The sequence below is a fragment of the Sceloporus undulatus genome, chromosome 1, assembly GCF_019175285.1.
Source record: "Sceloporus undulatus isolate JIND9_A2432 ecotype Alabama chromosome 1, SceUnd_v1.1, whole genome shotgun sequence".
NCBI classification, from domain to species: Eukaryota; Metazoa; Chordata; class Lepidosauria; order Squamata; family Phrynosomatidae; genus Sceloporus; species Sceloporus undulatus.
Window position 1 is genome coordinate 79,139,678 of NC_056522.1, and position 17,844 is coordinate 79,157,521.

Genomic DNA, 17,844 nt, shown 5'->3' on the forward strand with positions numbered 1-17,844 from the left:
TGTCATTCTCCTCATTCATTTCAGCCACATCTACATCTATCCTCTTGTCATTCTCCTCATTCATTTCAGCCACATCTACATCTATCCTCTTGTCATTCTCCTCATTCATCTCAGCCACATCTACATCTATCCTCCTGTCATTCTCCTCATTCATTTCAGCCACATCTACATCTATCCTCTTGTCATTCTCCTCATCCATTTCAGCCACATCTACATCTATCCTCCTGTCATTCTCCTCATTCATTCTCAGCCACATCTACATCTATCCTCCTGTCATTCTCTTCATCTATTTCAGCCACGTCTATATCTATCCTCCATGTCAGAGCCCCTATCCAATTATTATTATTATTATTATTATTATTATTATTATTATTATTATTAAAAAAATTCTTTCACTGCAAAATAATCAGTGTTGAAGCTGCAGCTTTACTTGGAAGTAAATCCTTTGGATCTGAAGGAGATCCATTTTGGAGGAGTATAGAAATGATCTGATTTCCCTTATTCCCCATGCTCTCTAAAATACCACCTCCCTGAATCCAATCCACTCTCCTTCCCTTTGTTACAATTTGCATCTGCACTGGGGAAATAATCTGGTTTGACTTCACTTAAATTGACCTGGCTCAATGCTATGGAATTCTGGAACTGTAGTGTCATGAGACATTGAGCCTTCTCTGCCAGAGAGCTCTGGTGCCTCAGCAAACTAATAAATTATTCCTGTTCTTATTCTTATTTTGCAGTGCCCTGTTCTCCTTTGGGTACTCTGCCTCGAGCCTCAAGGAGAGGCAGGAAATAAATTGTTTTTATTATTAAAGAATTATTATTATTATTATTATTATTATTATTATTATTATTATTTAAAAAATTCCTTCCTCTCCTCAAGGCTGGAGGCAGGGTGCCCTGTTCTCCTTTGGGTACCCTGCCTCGAGCCTTGAGGAGAAGCTGAAAATAAATTATTATTATTATTATTATTATTATTATTATTATTATTAAAGAAATATTATGCAGCCTCCATTCTTGAAGGAGTACCAGAAGCAAATGGAGCAAAATTACAGCGCTGCATCATGGGAAATTTACCACCTTGGAGGTTTTGAGGGGTGTACCAGGACAGAAGCAAAGTTGCATTCCACACCAGACCAATTCAGATTGAAATCGAAGTGAGCTTGGAAACAATTTTTGTGAATTCGCTTGTGACCAAATTCACAACAATCAGGAGTCACTTTGGATTGACTGTGGATCTGGCTCAGAAGTACTTCCCACAGAAAGCAATCACGTGTGATAATCCATCACGTTTTAACATGAATTTGCGTGGTTGGACCAGGAGTGATATTGTTCTATGTGAATACAGCCAGATTGCAAAATGGTGTTGTCATTTTCCAGAACTGGTTTAGCTCCAGACTGTCTGAAAGCCTGTGCCTCCCCATGTGACTCTATTTGAGTCCTTTGAATTTTAAAGAGGGCTTTCCCTCTGGTCCACCATCATCACAGGCTCATGGGTGAGGACATGGGAGAGAACCATCTCAGTTGCTGCTTCTAGATTATGTGACTCCTTCCTGAGGTAGGCTTAGTTGTCGCCTTCTCGGTTCTCTTTTTGCTGGCAAGAACTTTCTATTTCAAGAAGCCTTCAGCCTTTAACTGGTTGGGGTAGAAGGATGTGCTATGTTTATAATACAGTGGTCCCTTGGTATCCGATGGGGTTTGGTTCCAGGAACCACAGTGGTTACCCAAATCCGTGGCATAGTAAAATAGTGTCCCTTATGTGCAATGGCAAAATCAAGAGCCCTTATCAGATGAGTGTGGAACTGGGGGTCTTCTGCACTGGGCGATTCGAATTCGCGTTATTTCGCACAATACCATCATACCAGCATTCGAATGGCCCAATCCGCACTCACGTGAATGCGCGAGCTGCCGAACTGAATGCGTACTGGCTCCTCTTTTTGGAGCGTGTTGGCCAGTGCGCTGATAAGGGGATTGGCGATATCCTGGATTGGGGCTCTGTTCGATCTCAGTGCGAATGGGTCTGGTGTGACTACCCAGTCCTGAATTCCATCGCAAGACCCCCAGATTCCAATTTTTACTTCCGGTGGGTCTTTCCTCTTGCCGGTTCCAGGGAAGCGGGGGGGGGGCGGTTCCAGCGGCCTCCCCTCCTCCTCCTGGCTTGAGAGGCATCCCTGGCTGCATCTCAGGCAGGGAAGAGGCGCGGGGGCTGCTGGAATCGTGGTTCCAGCGGCCTCCTCCTCCTCCTCCCGGCTTGAGAGGCATCCCTGGCTGCATCCCAGGCAGGGAAGAGGCGCGGGGGGCAACGGGAATCGCGGTTCCAGCAGCCTCCTCCTCCTCCTCCCGGCTTGGGAGCCAGCCTAGGCTGCCTCTCAAGCCGGGAGGAGGCCGTTGGAACGGTGGCGATCGCCGCGATTCTAGCGGCCCCGCGCCTGTTCCCTGTCTGGGATGCAGCCCAGGCTGGATCCCAAGCCGGGAGGAGGAGGAGGAACTCTTAATCAAAGCATCCCCATTTACTTAGATGGCCATCCAGCCTCTTTGACAGCCGCTGGAACTGCTCCTCCCCCCCCCCCGAATACATACTCACACACTCACACACACACACACACACACACACACACACGTAGAACCGGGCATTGCTAATTTGTTGCAAGGGAAGGTCATGGTAACATTAAAACCAAGCAGGAATGTAGAGAGGAAACAGTAATGGGCACGTTGTATCGCGATTGTTAATGTGCATGAGCTGGCTCTCCAGCTGTTTACCGGGCTGTCATGACGGGACCTCCCCTTTCACCCCGGAAGCGTTTAAGGTCGCAACCCATGCAGGGCACCACTGAGCATGTGCGAGGCGGCCGATACGAATCAGCCAATCCTCATGTTGAGCACCAGTGTGACAAAACATTCTGCACTGAATGCACTTCGCGCGAATGCAGATTGGCCAATTTGAATCCTGCCAATGCGGAAGGACTCCCAGGTATGACAGTACTTTGCGAAATAACGCGAATTTGAATCGCCCAGTGCAGAAGACCCCCAGTTCCACACTCATCTGATAAGGGCTAAGGTTTGCTTTTTGGAATTTATGTTTTTCAATATTTTTAAGCTATGGATGCTTGAATCCATGGATAAAAAATCCATGGATACAGAGGACTGACTGTATATAGTAAGTACTTTATGTGTGTTTCGTTTTGTTTTAAATTAATGTTTTAATGTTTTGACTGGATTATTTAATTTTTTTAAAATTGTATCTCATGTTGTTTTAACCATTTTATTTTAATTTACAGTGCGCCTGCATCATATGCAGGCGCACTTTACGTGGCTTTCAGCATATGCTGAAAGCCGTGCAGGGGGGAAGGTGCGGTGCGTCCCATAGGGAGTAATAGGGTGCGCTACTGTGGCGCACGTGTCGCCGTCCCACCGCATACACAAGCCCCATTCATTTAAATGGAGCTTGAGCATGCACTGAATTTGCTTTACGCAATGGAGTCCAGAACGGATCCCCCGCGTAAAGCAAGGGCGCATTGTATATCGTAAACTGTCTTGAGTGCCAATTTGGGAGAGAAGTGGGATATAAATAAAATGAGTGAATAATAAACCTCTGGAAGAACCCAGGAGGGGATGCAGAAGATGCCTTTATTGTTGTGCATCTAGCTGCAGTCACATAACCAGATGCTGCTCAGCTGTCTTCTGCTCTCCGTCAGCCACTGTATGGCCATTTGAGGGCACAGAAGGAAGATAGATTGTTAGAGGGGTTTATCATTGCATGAAGAAGGATAGAAGAATTCTGTCCTCTGCAACAGCCAAAAAAAGAGATACACAGGTGTAACTTACATCCAACTTACAAAAGCCAAACAGATACACAGGTGTAAGTTGGATTTACGCCTACATATGCCACTAACAAGATGCCAGCCATAATATCGTCTTTCTCTTTCTCTTCCTTGCATGTGCATATATGCACACACTCTTAAATTTGGTGGCCCATTACCATTGTTTTACATTAATTTATTGCCCCTCTCATGGCAGGAAATAGGAGCTGTTACTCTGAGACTGTTCCACATGACTGCTCACTGTTTCCTATCATGATATTATAGGGAAAAGTGTTCAACACCTTTGTTCATAGCTTGACAATGTGGATGTATATTTTTGCAGTATCTCTGCAAATGTAAAGCTTACAACCAACTGCATCTACCTGATGTGAAAATGATGGTGAAATGAACACAGGTATGCCCCCCCCCTTTTTTTTCTAGTATGGAAGCAACATCTGTGCTATCATGTGCCATCTCAGTTGGGGTTTTTTGCCTATTCTCGAGAATGCTCACATATCACTTTTTTGGAGGGAAGGGAGAAGATGCTTTCTGCGATGAACTTTTCCTTTCATGGTGAGCATATAGCCTTTCATATGTTATCGGACTGTAACCAGCAACATAGCTTAGGTAGCGAAAGAAGCATCGGAAGACCCATATATTCAGCATTTCTGCTGTAAGTCTTTATCTGGTCTATAAGGAGTTGTCTTTAAATCATGAAGAATTATATGAAGACTGGTGGGACATTGGTACATAATGGTAAGCACACATGGATGTGGGGCAGCTGTGATGTGATAGCCTGTTTATTTACTTGTGAGTAAATATGGGTGTTTATTTTTTTTTTAATCTACCAGCCCTTTCTTCTTTCTTATCGACAAAGTAGACAGACTACTATAAGGCAGCCAACCCAGCTGTTGAAATTGTGTTCCATGTGAAGACCTTGCCACTTAGCTGTGATGTTGCATGTTTTAAAATGCAATGCAATAGATGGAGAAAATGAACCCCAAGCCCAGTTGAAGAACATTGTGGGGGAAAGAGGTGGATCTGTCATTTTTGGAGTGAAACTAACCCATAATGAAATACATTGAAAGACTGGTGGTGGATCTCAGTATGTTTATGTATCAGTTGCAATTTAAGTCTGTGTTGATTTTAAAAAGTCTTCATAGTAAACAATGCATTGCTTTTGAATGCTTTGTGAATGGCCTTTTTCACACAACAATCACTGCCTATACTATTTTCATCTCAATGTTTGCATTTCCTGTTTTGCAGTTACACACACATACACTCCACACCTACCGGTAACTAAGGGTAAAACTTGATGCATCTATTGAAGTAAGCCATAATTTTCTACTTTGATACCCTCCATATGTTTGGGGCTTCAGCCACCATCAATTTAGCAGATAGTAAACTGAAGCATCAGGTTGGAAAAGGCTGAAGTAGACTGATCTATGAAAGTGCATAATATAATAGTATTTAAGTCACTGCGTAGCACAAGCTGCAATGCACTAACAGCTATTCTTTTGAAAAGTGTCACCTCAGTCTTTTGTGGTTTTTTTCTTTTCACACTTTTGCTATTATAGTATACAAATTCACATCTTGTTTGAGTGTGAAGCATAATCTTCTATAATTTATTCTGGATTATTATGCTTTTACATCCCTATTCCAGAAAAGGCATCCAAGGGTCTGAACAGACAGGCCAAAATGAAGCTGCTTCGGGTCACTTTGGAGATATGCTGCTTAAATGATGCATGTGTCCTAAGAGGCCGGAAGCCATGCCAAAACCACACTCCAGTCCTAAAGACAGCATACCTCCAAAGTGACCCGAAGCAGCTTCATTTTGCCTTGTCTGTTCAGGCCCCAAGTTGCCTGTGACAGAGAAGCATAATACACATCATTCCCTCAATATGAGTATTCACAGATCCATACTCTCTGGCTACAAATTAAATATGTTTTGATGTAGAAATTTTGGGTGGCTGGATTTCTTGTCAAACTAGTCTAGTTTTCTCCAGTGTTTTGCTCAGTGTTCGTTTTACTTCACTGAGTTTGTTTTGGTAGCAGAAGTCAGACTGGATTTTTGACATCTTCTCCTTTCATAATATTAATTAAATAGAGCGAAGCCAGCATTATCCAGAAATTAATTTAGCTTCTTTGTAAATTTTCAAGATAGAACACAATACCAATATTTTCATTACTCCAATACGATTTACAGCATCCACTCTCATAAAGTGATCTAAACTAAAGGCATTAAAGGGGAGTGATAGACCTAATTTTTTTTCTTTTATTTTGCTTTCCTCATAAAAAATGAGTAGAATAGAAGGGGGGGAAACCCTGTAAATGTACCTTGGAAGGGGGGACAGTGGAGGCTTGGATCCCCTCAAGACTCTGCTGGGGGGCCTACACACTCGCTTGAAATTGAACTACTAGGACTCCTATGTAGCTGAATCCCCCAGGTTTTATCACTTAGAAGTGTACTCAGAGCACTGAGAAATATTAAGACAGTGATTATCATTGAATCCTCCCAGGAGTAGTAAAGGGTGGCTGCCATCTTATTAACATGTACTTGGAAATAAGCTACACTAAACATGGGGAGGACACTAATCCATACATTCAGTGCTTCTGAAGGGCTTCCTACTTAAGGATGCTTAAGTGACAATGGACAGGAAGAGTAATTTGCCCTCTCTCTACAGGCAAAATTAATAACAACCTGCTTGCCATTCTTGAGTCCACCAACCCACCCCTAACTTTAAAAACAGTTCTGGGATCTCTGCTATTAACTTCCCTGCTGGCCTTTTTTGAAAATACTGTATGTTTTTATTTTTCTGTTTCAAATCCTTCAGGGTGCAGAAATGTTCAAATGAATCAGTTCCTTTTGTATTATTTTCCTTTGCATCAATTCTTGCAGCTTCTTTCCACCTCTCACCTAGAACCCAGGAATTGCATTCCCCTCCAACAACATGATGTCCTGAATTCTTCCCTTTTGTATTGAATGATTTTGGTTTGTTTTCCCCTACCACACTGTTTATGATTCATAAATTGAATTTCATACTAAACATGTTTAACTTTAAGTTAAGACCTGCCCTGGCAAATTCTTACTGTTATTAGAATCCATAGGCAGCCCGTAGGCATGCAGTATATGTTTGCTGCTCCCCCTACAAGTTCTTTGTTAATATTAGAAATGAAAATTATAATTTCTCATCATTTTAGCAGCTGGGTTTCCAATTAATAACAGGAATACATCAGTAACTAATTACACTGAACACAGGATAAGTTTGTTCTCAGATGAAACTCTAATTTCCTGCTGTTTTATCATAATTGAAATAAAACCTTTTTTAAAAAAGGAATATAGCAGTAAGTAATTACACTGAACACAGGATAAGTTTGTTCTCAGATGAAACATTCTAATTTCCTGCTGGTTTATCATAATCGAAATAAAATTTCTTTTTAAATGAATACAATTTTAAAGAGGAATACAGCAGCTATTATTTGCATGTCTGACTATTTAAAAAAATTCCAGAAAACTGTATATAGAAATAAACTCAGACCTTGGAATTGCCTGTCTAATTCACTTGTTAAATTATTGATTTTCTAGATTTCTTTAGTTATTTGATGGTTCTATATTGTTCAGTTAACAGTGAAATGAGAAATATGTTTTAGTGAAATAGGTTGTGAGAATCCATTAGGACAGGTGCCTCTCCCTCTGTGACACTCAGGAAAACATAAGGCTACACCCCTTTTGCGCTGAATATGAGGTTTCATATGCCCATATTTTAATATCTAGACTTGGACATGTTTTTAAGAGGTCACAATGACCTTTGGGACACTTGGAAATTTCCCATGGGAAGGCACACTGCCTGAAGAAGTGGAGGATCTAGATAGCACTAAATAAAGGTTAAATGTGTTTGCTGATCACACTGTCCTCTCCCAGGCTTTCTGTATATCCTCTTGCAGTAGGGACTGAGCAAGTCTCATTGCAAAGTACTTAAATACTATATTTCCCTCTCACCCCAGGCTGTGTCTCTATTCAGCTTTCCTGTCCATCTATCCAGGGGTTGTCTCAAATCCAATCAATGTTTTTTTACTCTAAAGTTAAATCCAACAGTTGTTCCTGAATCCTATTGTCAATTCTCTGGGAAGACCATTGTTACACTGCCAAGCATCTCTTGAGGCTAGGAAATCAGATATAAATATTGGCCCCATGCACAGCCAGTTTGCTGCTACGGTCCAAGGCTCTGTTGCACAGATGAGAGCTTCACTCTCTGTATTGCCCTGAGACCCTATCTGTGCCACTCTCCGTCTTCTGTGGGACCTCCTCTTCAGGACTGGTAATTATCATCCCCTTTAACTCCCCATTACTCACTCTCCAACTTCTCACACCTTTCTGTTAGCTCTGAATGGTTCTTGAAGTTACACTGGATTTTTGTCTTTGTGTGCACTTTTGCACATTTTTAAATAAAATTTATTCACTAACAACAGAGTCTCCCTGCATTTAGTACTAGTATATGTAGGGGTAAAAAAATCCTTAAATTTGTCCAGCCTCTCACAGGCCCCCGCCCAGGCTTGTTTCCCCATTTTCCATGCTGATACTGTGACCCCTGGGAGAGGTTCAGAGAGGAAGATGTAGGGAGGGAAGTGGTGCTTTGTTTCCCCCTTTAGATCGTTTGTAACATGCCCCAGTGTTTGACCCTCAACTTATCCACGGGTCATATCAAAATTTTGGCCCCAAAAACTGTCCTTGACTTATAGACTTATAGATGCGGTCAACGTATATACGGTAATTGTTCCAAATCTTTATTGCTTTTTGCTATTAGTATGGTAGAGCACTACCAAAAATAATATTACAAATACAGTCAGCCATCCTTATCCACGGATTCTTTACTCCAGGTGTGCTGACCCCTGTGATTTCCCCAAATGTGGGAAACTCAACTGCATAATTTGTGGTATATATTCAAAAAAGCAAACCTTGATATTGCCATAAGGGACGCTATTTTACTATGCCATTGTATTGTATCCATAGATTTTGGTATCCATAGGAGATCCTGGAACCAAACTCCAGTGGATTACAAAGACCCACTGTATATAGGGTTGCCATAAGTCAGGACCTCCAAACCGGGACAAATGTAGGACAAATGCAGGACAACATTTTCAAATGTAGGACACATTTTTAAATGGAGGACACGCGAAAAAATTGATGCTTTTTTAGAAATGTTAATATAAATACATGTTTCTTAGGCATGATCAAAATGGAGGACATTTTGACATTATTCATAGACAGATCGCAGAAATGTGCTTCCCTTTCTGGCCACCCCCCTCTCCCTATTCCAAACAGCACATTTGGGCATTGAACATGGCTTTATTTTAACATTGCCTCTTGCATATTTCAGAGGCTTATTCCACAACCAAACCCTTTGGGTTTAACACTGAACATGGGTTAACATGGCTATGCATATAGAACATGGTTAAACAAAAAGTGGATTTGCCCTTGGTTTCAGGTGTCTCACCAAGTATACTTCTCAGAAGTGTGTACTTGGCCAAGGGACTTTGGTTTTCCTTCATTTTGACTTGTTTTGTCTGTATTCCTCCCCACTAAATAATGAAGACATGAAATGGAGTTAATGGGTACAAGTTCTTAAACAAAAAAGTCTTGTGAGACTCTGTAGGCAAGAGGTACACCATGTTAAGAACTGCATTAAGCACGCTTAGGCTGCTGCCACACTGCTTTCACTCTCATCACTCCATCCTATGGAATCCTGGGATTTGTAGTTTGTTGTGGTGCCAGGGCTGGGCTTTGAAATCCCAGGCATAAGAGAGGCAAAAGGCTTGGGCTGCATCTACACCGGAGAAATAATCTGGTTTGAGACCACTTTAACTGCCTCGGCTGAATGGTATGGAATTCTGGGAATGGTGGTCTGTTCCAGCACCACAGCAGAATGGCAGTTAAACCCCTGGAAAGCTCTCTGACCAAGGTGACCAATGCCCTCACCCCAAAATGTAGGGCACCCAAGCAAAAAAATGTAGGACATGGCCAAAAATAAAAGCTAAAAACACCCATGTCATTATAAATCCATGCTTCTTAGCCATGATCCAAATGGAGGACATTTTGAAATTTGACAGAAGAGGACATATCCTGGAAAAGGAGGAGGATGCCCGGTCACCTTGTCGCTGGTCCAAAATACACTGTAGAAATAAAACATTGCTGGACTGAAATGCCCAGAGTTCCTCACCAAAGCTGCATCCACACTGAAGAAATAATCCAGTTTGAGAGTGACTTAACTGTCCTGGGTTAGTGCTGGGAATTGCTGGGAATTGTAGTACACTGTGTCTCTGACAGGGAGTCACATAACCCTCCAAATGTAGTTGAACTGCAGTGCCCAGAATTCCTCACCAGGGGCTGCATCCATACTGAGGAAATGGTCCAGTTTAAGACTGCTCAGTGCTGGGGAGTCCTGGGAATTGTAGTCTATTATGGCCTCAGAGCCATCACTGACAGAGAAGTCTCAAAGTCTCCCAAACACTAGCATTCCCAGGATTATTATTCCTGCAGTGTGTGTGAGAGTTATAAAAGCTAGGGACTGGATTCATTTGGAGGATCTCTGTGTCCAAAACACACTGCTTGGACTTCCAGGGCTCAGTGCTATGGAATCCTGGGAATTGTAGTTTATTGTGGCACCAGAGCTCTCTGACAGAGAAGGCCAAATGCCTCACAGACACCAGAATTCCAGAGCATTGAGCTTTGGCAGTTAAAGGGGTCTCAAAGTGCAGGGGGGGGGGAGAGAGAGAAAAGCCAAGGAGTGTGAATGAGAAGCTCACCTTGGCTGGAGGAGGAGGAGGAGGGAGGGAGCCAAGGGAAGTGGCCAGGACCATCCAGAGGAGGAGCCCCTGCTTTTCCTCATCATCGCAGCCTCCTCACTGCTAGCAAGAGGCTCTGCCCCCAGGCAACGCCTCCTCTGTGGACCATTCAGCCTCCTTTTGTCAAAAGAGCTCTGGTGCCACAAGAAACTACAATTCCCAGAATCCCATAGCACTGAGCCATGGATGTTTAAGGGGGGGGGTCAAACTATTTCTGCAGCCTTCTGCTACCCCAAACCCCAAAGCAAAATCTCTTCCTTCACCAAGCCATTGAAAACCAACCCAAGTGGAGGGGGGCTGATTGCTTCTTTCCCATTGGTCAGCTTCGGGAGAAATTTGCATATTACAAGTAAAGGTGTTTAGGGCCTCAAAAACGATCCTGTGATAAAGAATTACAAGAATATTGACGCGGTATACATTTAAAAGATGAGGCGTTTAGACTCCCAGTGAAACATGAACGATTTATGGCCTTTTTTTTCTTTTCTCACTGTAACCTGGAAAGTAAGGCCTCTTGCAAGACATATATACCAATGTGGGCGGGCAAAAGCTCAGAGTGGCAGATGTCTTGAAGACCTGCTCTCTAGGCTACGCCAGTGCGCCAGGCGGGGAGAGTGGCGCACAGCCACGCAGGACGGCGGGGAGGAGGCAGGGGAAGGCCGAACCGGGGGCTAGGGGCCAAACCAGACCGGGACCGGGAGGGGCCCCCCAAATGCGGGTTTGTCACGGGGGCCGCCAGGTTATGGCATCCCTAACTGTAGAGCAAGAAAATAAAAATACAAGAACATTACCTCAAATAAAACATAACATTACTACCAGGGATGTAGCCAAGGGGTGGGGGTTCTTGGGGTCCGGACCCCCCCCTCCGTTAGAAAAATGAATGGTGTGTGCTGCTGCGCCGCCGCACCCAAGCCCCATTATAATGGTAGCACTTAGTCTGCCCCCCCCCTTCCTAAAATCCTAGCTACGTCCCTATTATTACTGTGGTGCTTGTCTTTATACACATGTCTGGGTGAATTAAGGAGCCAGCATGGTAGAGATTTGAATATTGAACTAGAACGCCAGGAGGCCAGGGGTCAAATCTCAATTTGCCATGGAAAGCCCACTGGGTGGGTGACCCTGGGCAAAGGCAGTGGCAAACCTCCCCTGAACAAATCTTGCCAAGAAAACCCTAGGATAGGGTTGCTTTAAGCCAGGTGTCTACTTGAAGGCACGTAACAACAACACCCAGTATGTTGGTTGAAGTGTGCATTTTCCTATTTTGTTATTATTTTTTTCTGGACAATGAAGCCTGATTAATTTTCACCTGGAAATGCATTTACCTGAAATCTCTATATCAGCATAACATTAGGGGTGAAGCAAAAACTTCAGAGCTCAAACTTCAGAGCTCAAATATTCTCCATCAGAGTAATTCTACTGCTTTGGACTAGATTGTAAAGTGTTACTTTAGCTGTGCTGAAAGACTTACATGCACCCAATGGGATTTCTAGTATTACTGTTTTCTTTTTCAAGGCAGAGATTTGTCAGTGTGCTTTAAAAACCTCCCCTCAGGTCTAGCATTCTTTCTGTTAATAAACTCTTCACTTTTCAAGGATCTCAGAACTGCTAGCAAATGGTTTCTAGGCAGTCTTCCATCAAAATGACCTGAGAAAAACAGTGATGCTTGAATGAAGGGAGCCTAGAGAAAGTGTTAGGGCTCATGCTTCATAAAATCTATATGCCTGTATCCCTACTGTTAGCTCCCACCTCCATTTGGTCACATCTTATACCACAAGTGCAAGGAATGTTAGCTCCCTCTACTCCACCCCCATTAACTGAATATTGAGAGGCATCTCTTTGCTTTGGTAACACAGCTATTTTGTAAATTCACATCTTCTGAGCCAAATGGCTCATGGTGATGGAGAAGCTGATTGATTGTTCAACAGACACATGCACACACACACACACACACACACACACACACACACACCTTCTTTGACACAGGGCTAGTAGAATAATTCCAATTTGGAGTATGGCCTTTAGTAGGAAATACTTTTTTTTAAAATGCTGCATACACCAAATGCATGAATTCTAGAATTTTGTGATGATTTCTCACATTAATGATGTTATTTTTGTCACATTAGAGTTGTGGAATTAGGCCAGCATGGTGTAATGGTTTGGGTGTTGGACTAGGATATTGGGAGACCAGGGTTTGAATCCCAGCTCAGTCATGCAGACCCACTGGATGATCTTGGGGGAGTCACACTCTCTCAGCCTCAGAAGATGGCAAAGGCAAACTCCCTCCGAAGAAACTTGCCAACAAAACCCTATGGTAGGTTTCCCTTAGACTCGCCATTAAGTTGGAAGCAACTTGAAGGCATGCAACAAGAAGAACAACAAGGCATTATTAAAATGCAGTAATTTTAATTACATATTTCTAAATGAAAGCTCATGTCATTTTTTATTTTTGCATTTAGAATCTTTCTTTCCTGCCAGGAACTCAAGGCAATGCATATTGTCGTCCCCCCTTCCCCATTTTTATTATTTAAAAATACTGTAAAGTAGGTCAGGCTGAGAGATTATGACTGGCCCAAGGTCATCTAGTGAGTTTCATGGCTGAATAGGTTCTGAACTGTGTCCTCCCAGTCTAAGTCCACCAAACCAACCACTATATCATGGGCTGTCAGTTTAGCTGCATCTCCTTAGCTTAACAGGCGTCTGAAATCTGATGCCGGACAGCTTTCCCTCATACAGACATGGATAGCAGATGTAAAGTCAAAAGCTTACAGTTTTTAATAAAAAGGATACAAAAAACTATAGACAAACAAAAGAGGAAGGAAATCAGATGTATGTAAGATAAAGATGAATGTATGAAGAAAGGTGAAGAAGGGCGAGATAGTAATGAATTAACAATAGACAAACTATAGGATGATATAGCAAGTAGGGGTAGGTCTTAAAGGTGTAGGTAGAACAACTATAAGGAGATAATATGTTTAGGTTGATATTTTGAAAGATAGATTTCTGTTATACATGCTAGTTTGTTTTGATTGTATTTATTTATTATGTGTTTAGCCTGGAGAAGAGAAGGTTAAGAGGTGATATGATAGCCCTGTTTAAATATTTGAAAGGATGTCATATTGAGGAGGGAGCAAGCTTGTTTTCTGCTGCTCCAGAGAACAGGACCCGGAACAATGGATGCAAGCTACAGGAAAAGAGATTCCACCTCAACATTAGGAAGAACTTCCTGACAGTAAGGGCTGTTCGACAGTGGAACAAACTCCCTCGGAGTGTAGTGGAGTCTCCTTCCTTGGAGGTCTTTAAGCAGAGGCTCGATGGCCATCTATTGGGGATGCTTTGATTGGGTTTCCTGCATGGCAGGGGGTTGGACTGGATGGCCCTTGTGGTCTCTTCCAACTCTATGATTCTATGATTCTATTTTTGATATTAAAATCAAATTTTTTTAAAGAAACTTTCACAGTTGATATCCATAGTTTTCTGTGGGTTTTTTGGGCTGTGTGGCCATGTTCTAGAAGAATTTATTACTGATGTTGCGCCTGCAACTGTGCCTGGCATCTTCATCCCTTTGAAGACGCCAGCCACAGTTGTAGGCAAAATATTGAGAATAAATCCTTCCAGAACATGAGCTTGGAAAATACATGGTTGGATCATAATTACCAGGCTCGTATGACTGCGCTAGCTTGGGGATTATATGGGTTGTAGTCCAAAAGATACATTTTCCATGCTCTATGAGAGAATATTTATTAGTATGTCAATATACATTTTCTAGCTTTCTTGGTCTGCCCATGTGGGAAGAAGATTTCAAGGGCCTGATGATATCTGTCAAGAAGGTTTATTCCTTTCATCAGGCATGATAGCAGAGAGGAAGTGGTGAAGGGAGCATGGTATTAATATTGGTGACTTTGGAGGAGAAACAAAGATATTAGTGATAACATCGCCTATCGCTTTCTGCAGTTCATGCAGAAAGGTAAGTGTACGCTCCTGAGAACATGCTGGCATTCAGGTGGAAAGGGCACATGAAATTCCTAAGGTTTATTGCTGGAGTTTCTAAAGTGAATTTTTTAAGGTCTAAAGAGTAGGCTATGTTTAAATAATATATATATTTCTTAACCAGGATTTTAGAATCTCTAGAGGTTCTGTGCTAAAGTGCTTTTTCAAGTAATGTAAAATGCTTCATCTGTCTGTTTGTGCAGTGCCAGGGCAGCTGAGGGCCAAGCTTTGAAAATGGTTATTTGCTTTATCAAATCATGGGCTGTGAACTCTTATGGGCTCTGTAGCCATTAAGGATGTGAATAAATCTGTTTTTGAATTATGAAAATAATCAGCTTTTAAAAACTAATATATAGTTATCTAGAATGGTTAAAATTCTTAAAAGGTAGGTGTATCACTGTTTTCCATTTTTCTAAGTTTTCATCCTTCATAATCCTACCTATATGTATGTGCTTGGTTTGGTTTGGGTATGCTTGAAAACTCTTCAAACCTGGAAGATGTAGTGTATTTCAGAATACGTTATTGCTAAGGTTAAAGATTAATGAAAGGATATGGCATAGTAGTATCACTATGGCATAGTAGTGTCTGAGAGACAGACATAATATCAGGTTTACAGTAATATCTGAGATTTGGCACAGATGAAGAAAATGAATCCATTTGTAACATTTGTGTGTGTGGATGACATGTAAATATTTTGTTGCTCTGATAGAAAATAGATAAAACAAGTGTAATTATTTTAAAAGCTGGTGTTTTCTAATGGCAGGATTCTCTTGTTGCCTTTTTTAGTTATCTTCTGGACTTCCTGGATTTTCATTTTGTGGAGGCCTTGCATTGCCATCTTAAATCATGGATATCGCTGGGTTTTTGAAGTCTCAGTTTATTTTCCACCTTCTTATCAGTTACATATTTATTGCCTCGGGACTGATAATCAACTTCATTCAGCTCTTCACTCTAATTCTCTGGCCATTCAACAAGCAACTTTTCAGGAAGGTCAACTGCAAGCTGGCTTACTGCCTTTCAAGCCGTAAGATATCTTTATATCATTATTTCTGTTTTAGTAAAGATTTGTGTTGGGGGAATGTGCGCACCTTTAAGTTGCTCATTGACTTCTGACAGCCCCATTAATTTCATAAGGTTTTCGTAGGCAAAGAATGCTCAGAAATGGTTTTGCCAGGTGGGTAGGCAGCTTTTAAAGCTGTAAAGCATTCCATACTGCCTTCGCCAAATGCAAGTTTTAATAAAATATTTTGATAAAATAATGTCTGGAAGAAAACATAAAAATTGTAATACTTTATTATTTTCTTACTCAGAAGTGTGTTTTCTCTTTAGACAAAGTTCTCTATCAGCACAAGCTCAGCTTTGCTAAAAGTTTAGTCTTGAAAAGAATATCCAAAGGGCAATTGTACTTGATGCTAAAAGTGATGATATAGTGTTCTAGCATACAGCTGAAGTCTTGAAACAATGCAGTGTAAGATCAGCAATGGCAGATAAGCCTCCATGGAAAACTTTGGAGCTGTACAGACCCGCCCCGGGAATCGCATGATTGGGGCCACAGTAACCACACATGCAGCCCTGTGGCCCCAATCTGGTGTTTTTCCGGGCCAAAGAGAAGTCATAAAATGTCGCTTCTCTTCGGCACAGAAAAGGGGTGCCAGCCAGCCGGCACCCCAACCCTAAAGAGGAGACAGGGGTAGCACCTCTCTCCTCTGGATTGTTGGTGCGGCTGTGCAGTTGTCATGCCAATGATGCACACGCCCAAAAGGTAGCTCCAAAATGGAGCTCATTCCCGTGATGCTGCCAAGGTGCCATATGCCCCGTGGGGTGCCGCAGTGACATCACACATGTGCCTCGCTGTTTGGATGTGGCGCACACGTTACGTCATCGACGCGTGTGCTGTGTGGATGGCGCTGCATCAAGATGGCACCATCCATATGAACTAGGGCTGGGCGTGCGGTTGCTGTGTGATCCTGAGCCCTAGTTTTGGCCCAAGGATGGTGCTTCCTGCCTGTCTGTCCAGGGCCATTGACTCCACTGTTAATGACCATGTTCTGCAAAGAACAGCATTCTAAGGCTGTGGTTCTTTAGATGTTTTGAACCTCAGCTCCCAGAATCCCTAACCATTGGCCATGCTGGATGGGTCTGCTAGGAGATGAAAAAACATCTGGAGGACCAAAGTTGGTGACCAGCGTTCTAAGGCATTTTGCAGTTTGCAGGAGGTGAAGTCCAGATTTAACTTTTAACCCATGTGCAGTGAGAGTTCACACTGGAACAGGGGAAGGGCAAAGTGCAGCGCTGGGGTCGTAAGTAGCCACAAAGGGTCTTCATCCTTGAGATCTTCAAATTTCCTTGACTGTATCTTTTCTGGCCCAAGAAAATGGGTGGGTGAACTGCTTCTCCTGGAAGTTTCCAAAAACGGATGTGGACAGACATCTGCTTCTGATTTTGAAAAATGGCTACAGTCAGCCCTCTGTATTCACGGATTCTTTATCCATGGATTCAAGCATCCACGGCTTAAAAATACTTTAGAAATATATAAATTCCAAAATGCAAATCTTGATTTTGCCATCTTATATAAGGAACATCATTTTACTATGCCATTATATTTACTGGGATTTGAGCATCCACGGATTTTGGTATCCACAGTGGGTCTTCCAACCAAGCCCTAGGGCCGTGATGGTGAACCCATGGCATGCGTGCCACGGGTGGCACGCGGCGCCATTTCGCCAGGCATGGGGAGAGGGAGAAGGCGGAACGGGCATGTGCCCATTCCGCCTCCTCCCTGCCATTTTCGGGCCTCCCGCTGTCTCTCTCAGAGAGCGGGAAACCAGAAAATGGCGCCTGGGAGGAGGAGAAAGAGGCATGCGCGTGGGTCTGTCTCCTCCTCCCAGCCGTCTTCCCATTCCTCCACGCGAAAGGGCTCCATGGAGCCCTTTCGCGCGGAGGAAAGGGAAGCCGAGGAGGAGGAGGCTGGGACGCGTGCCCAGCCTCCTCCTCCTTGGCTTCTCCTTTCCCTGTTCGCCCTCCCAGGCCCAAGGAAGCTGCCTTCGGTTTGGGAAAGGGAGGAAGGAAGGAGAAACGTCCTTTGCCCGCTTCTCCTTCCTTCCTCCCCTTCCCAGGCCCAAGGCAGTGCTGCCTTCGGTTTGGGAAGGCGAGGAAGGAAGGAGAAACGGCCTTTGCCTGCTTCTCCTTCCTTCCTCCTTTTCCCAGGCCCAAGGCAGTG

The 17,844-nt window shown here is 43.0% G+C and overlaps 1 protein-coding gene across 6 annotated transcripts in view; it reads left to right on the plus strand.

Annotated features, from left to right (window-relative positions):
* Positions 1-17,844, plus strand: part of AGPAT4 (1-acylglycerol-3-phosphate O-acyltransferase 4) — a 65,864-nt gene that overhangs the window by 4,412 nt on the left and 43,608 nt on the right. For all 6 annotated transcript variants that reach the window (XM_042445507.1, XM_042445506.1, XM_042445503.1 and 3 more), the window contains one exon: positions 15,411-15,648. In XM_042445507.1, coding sequence (XP_042301441.1) covers positions 15,471-15,648 — 178 coding nt within the window. In that variant the 5' untranslated portion in view covers positions 15,411-15,470. The remainder of the gene's footprint in view (positions 1-15,410; positions 15,649-17,844) is intronic.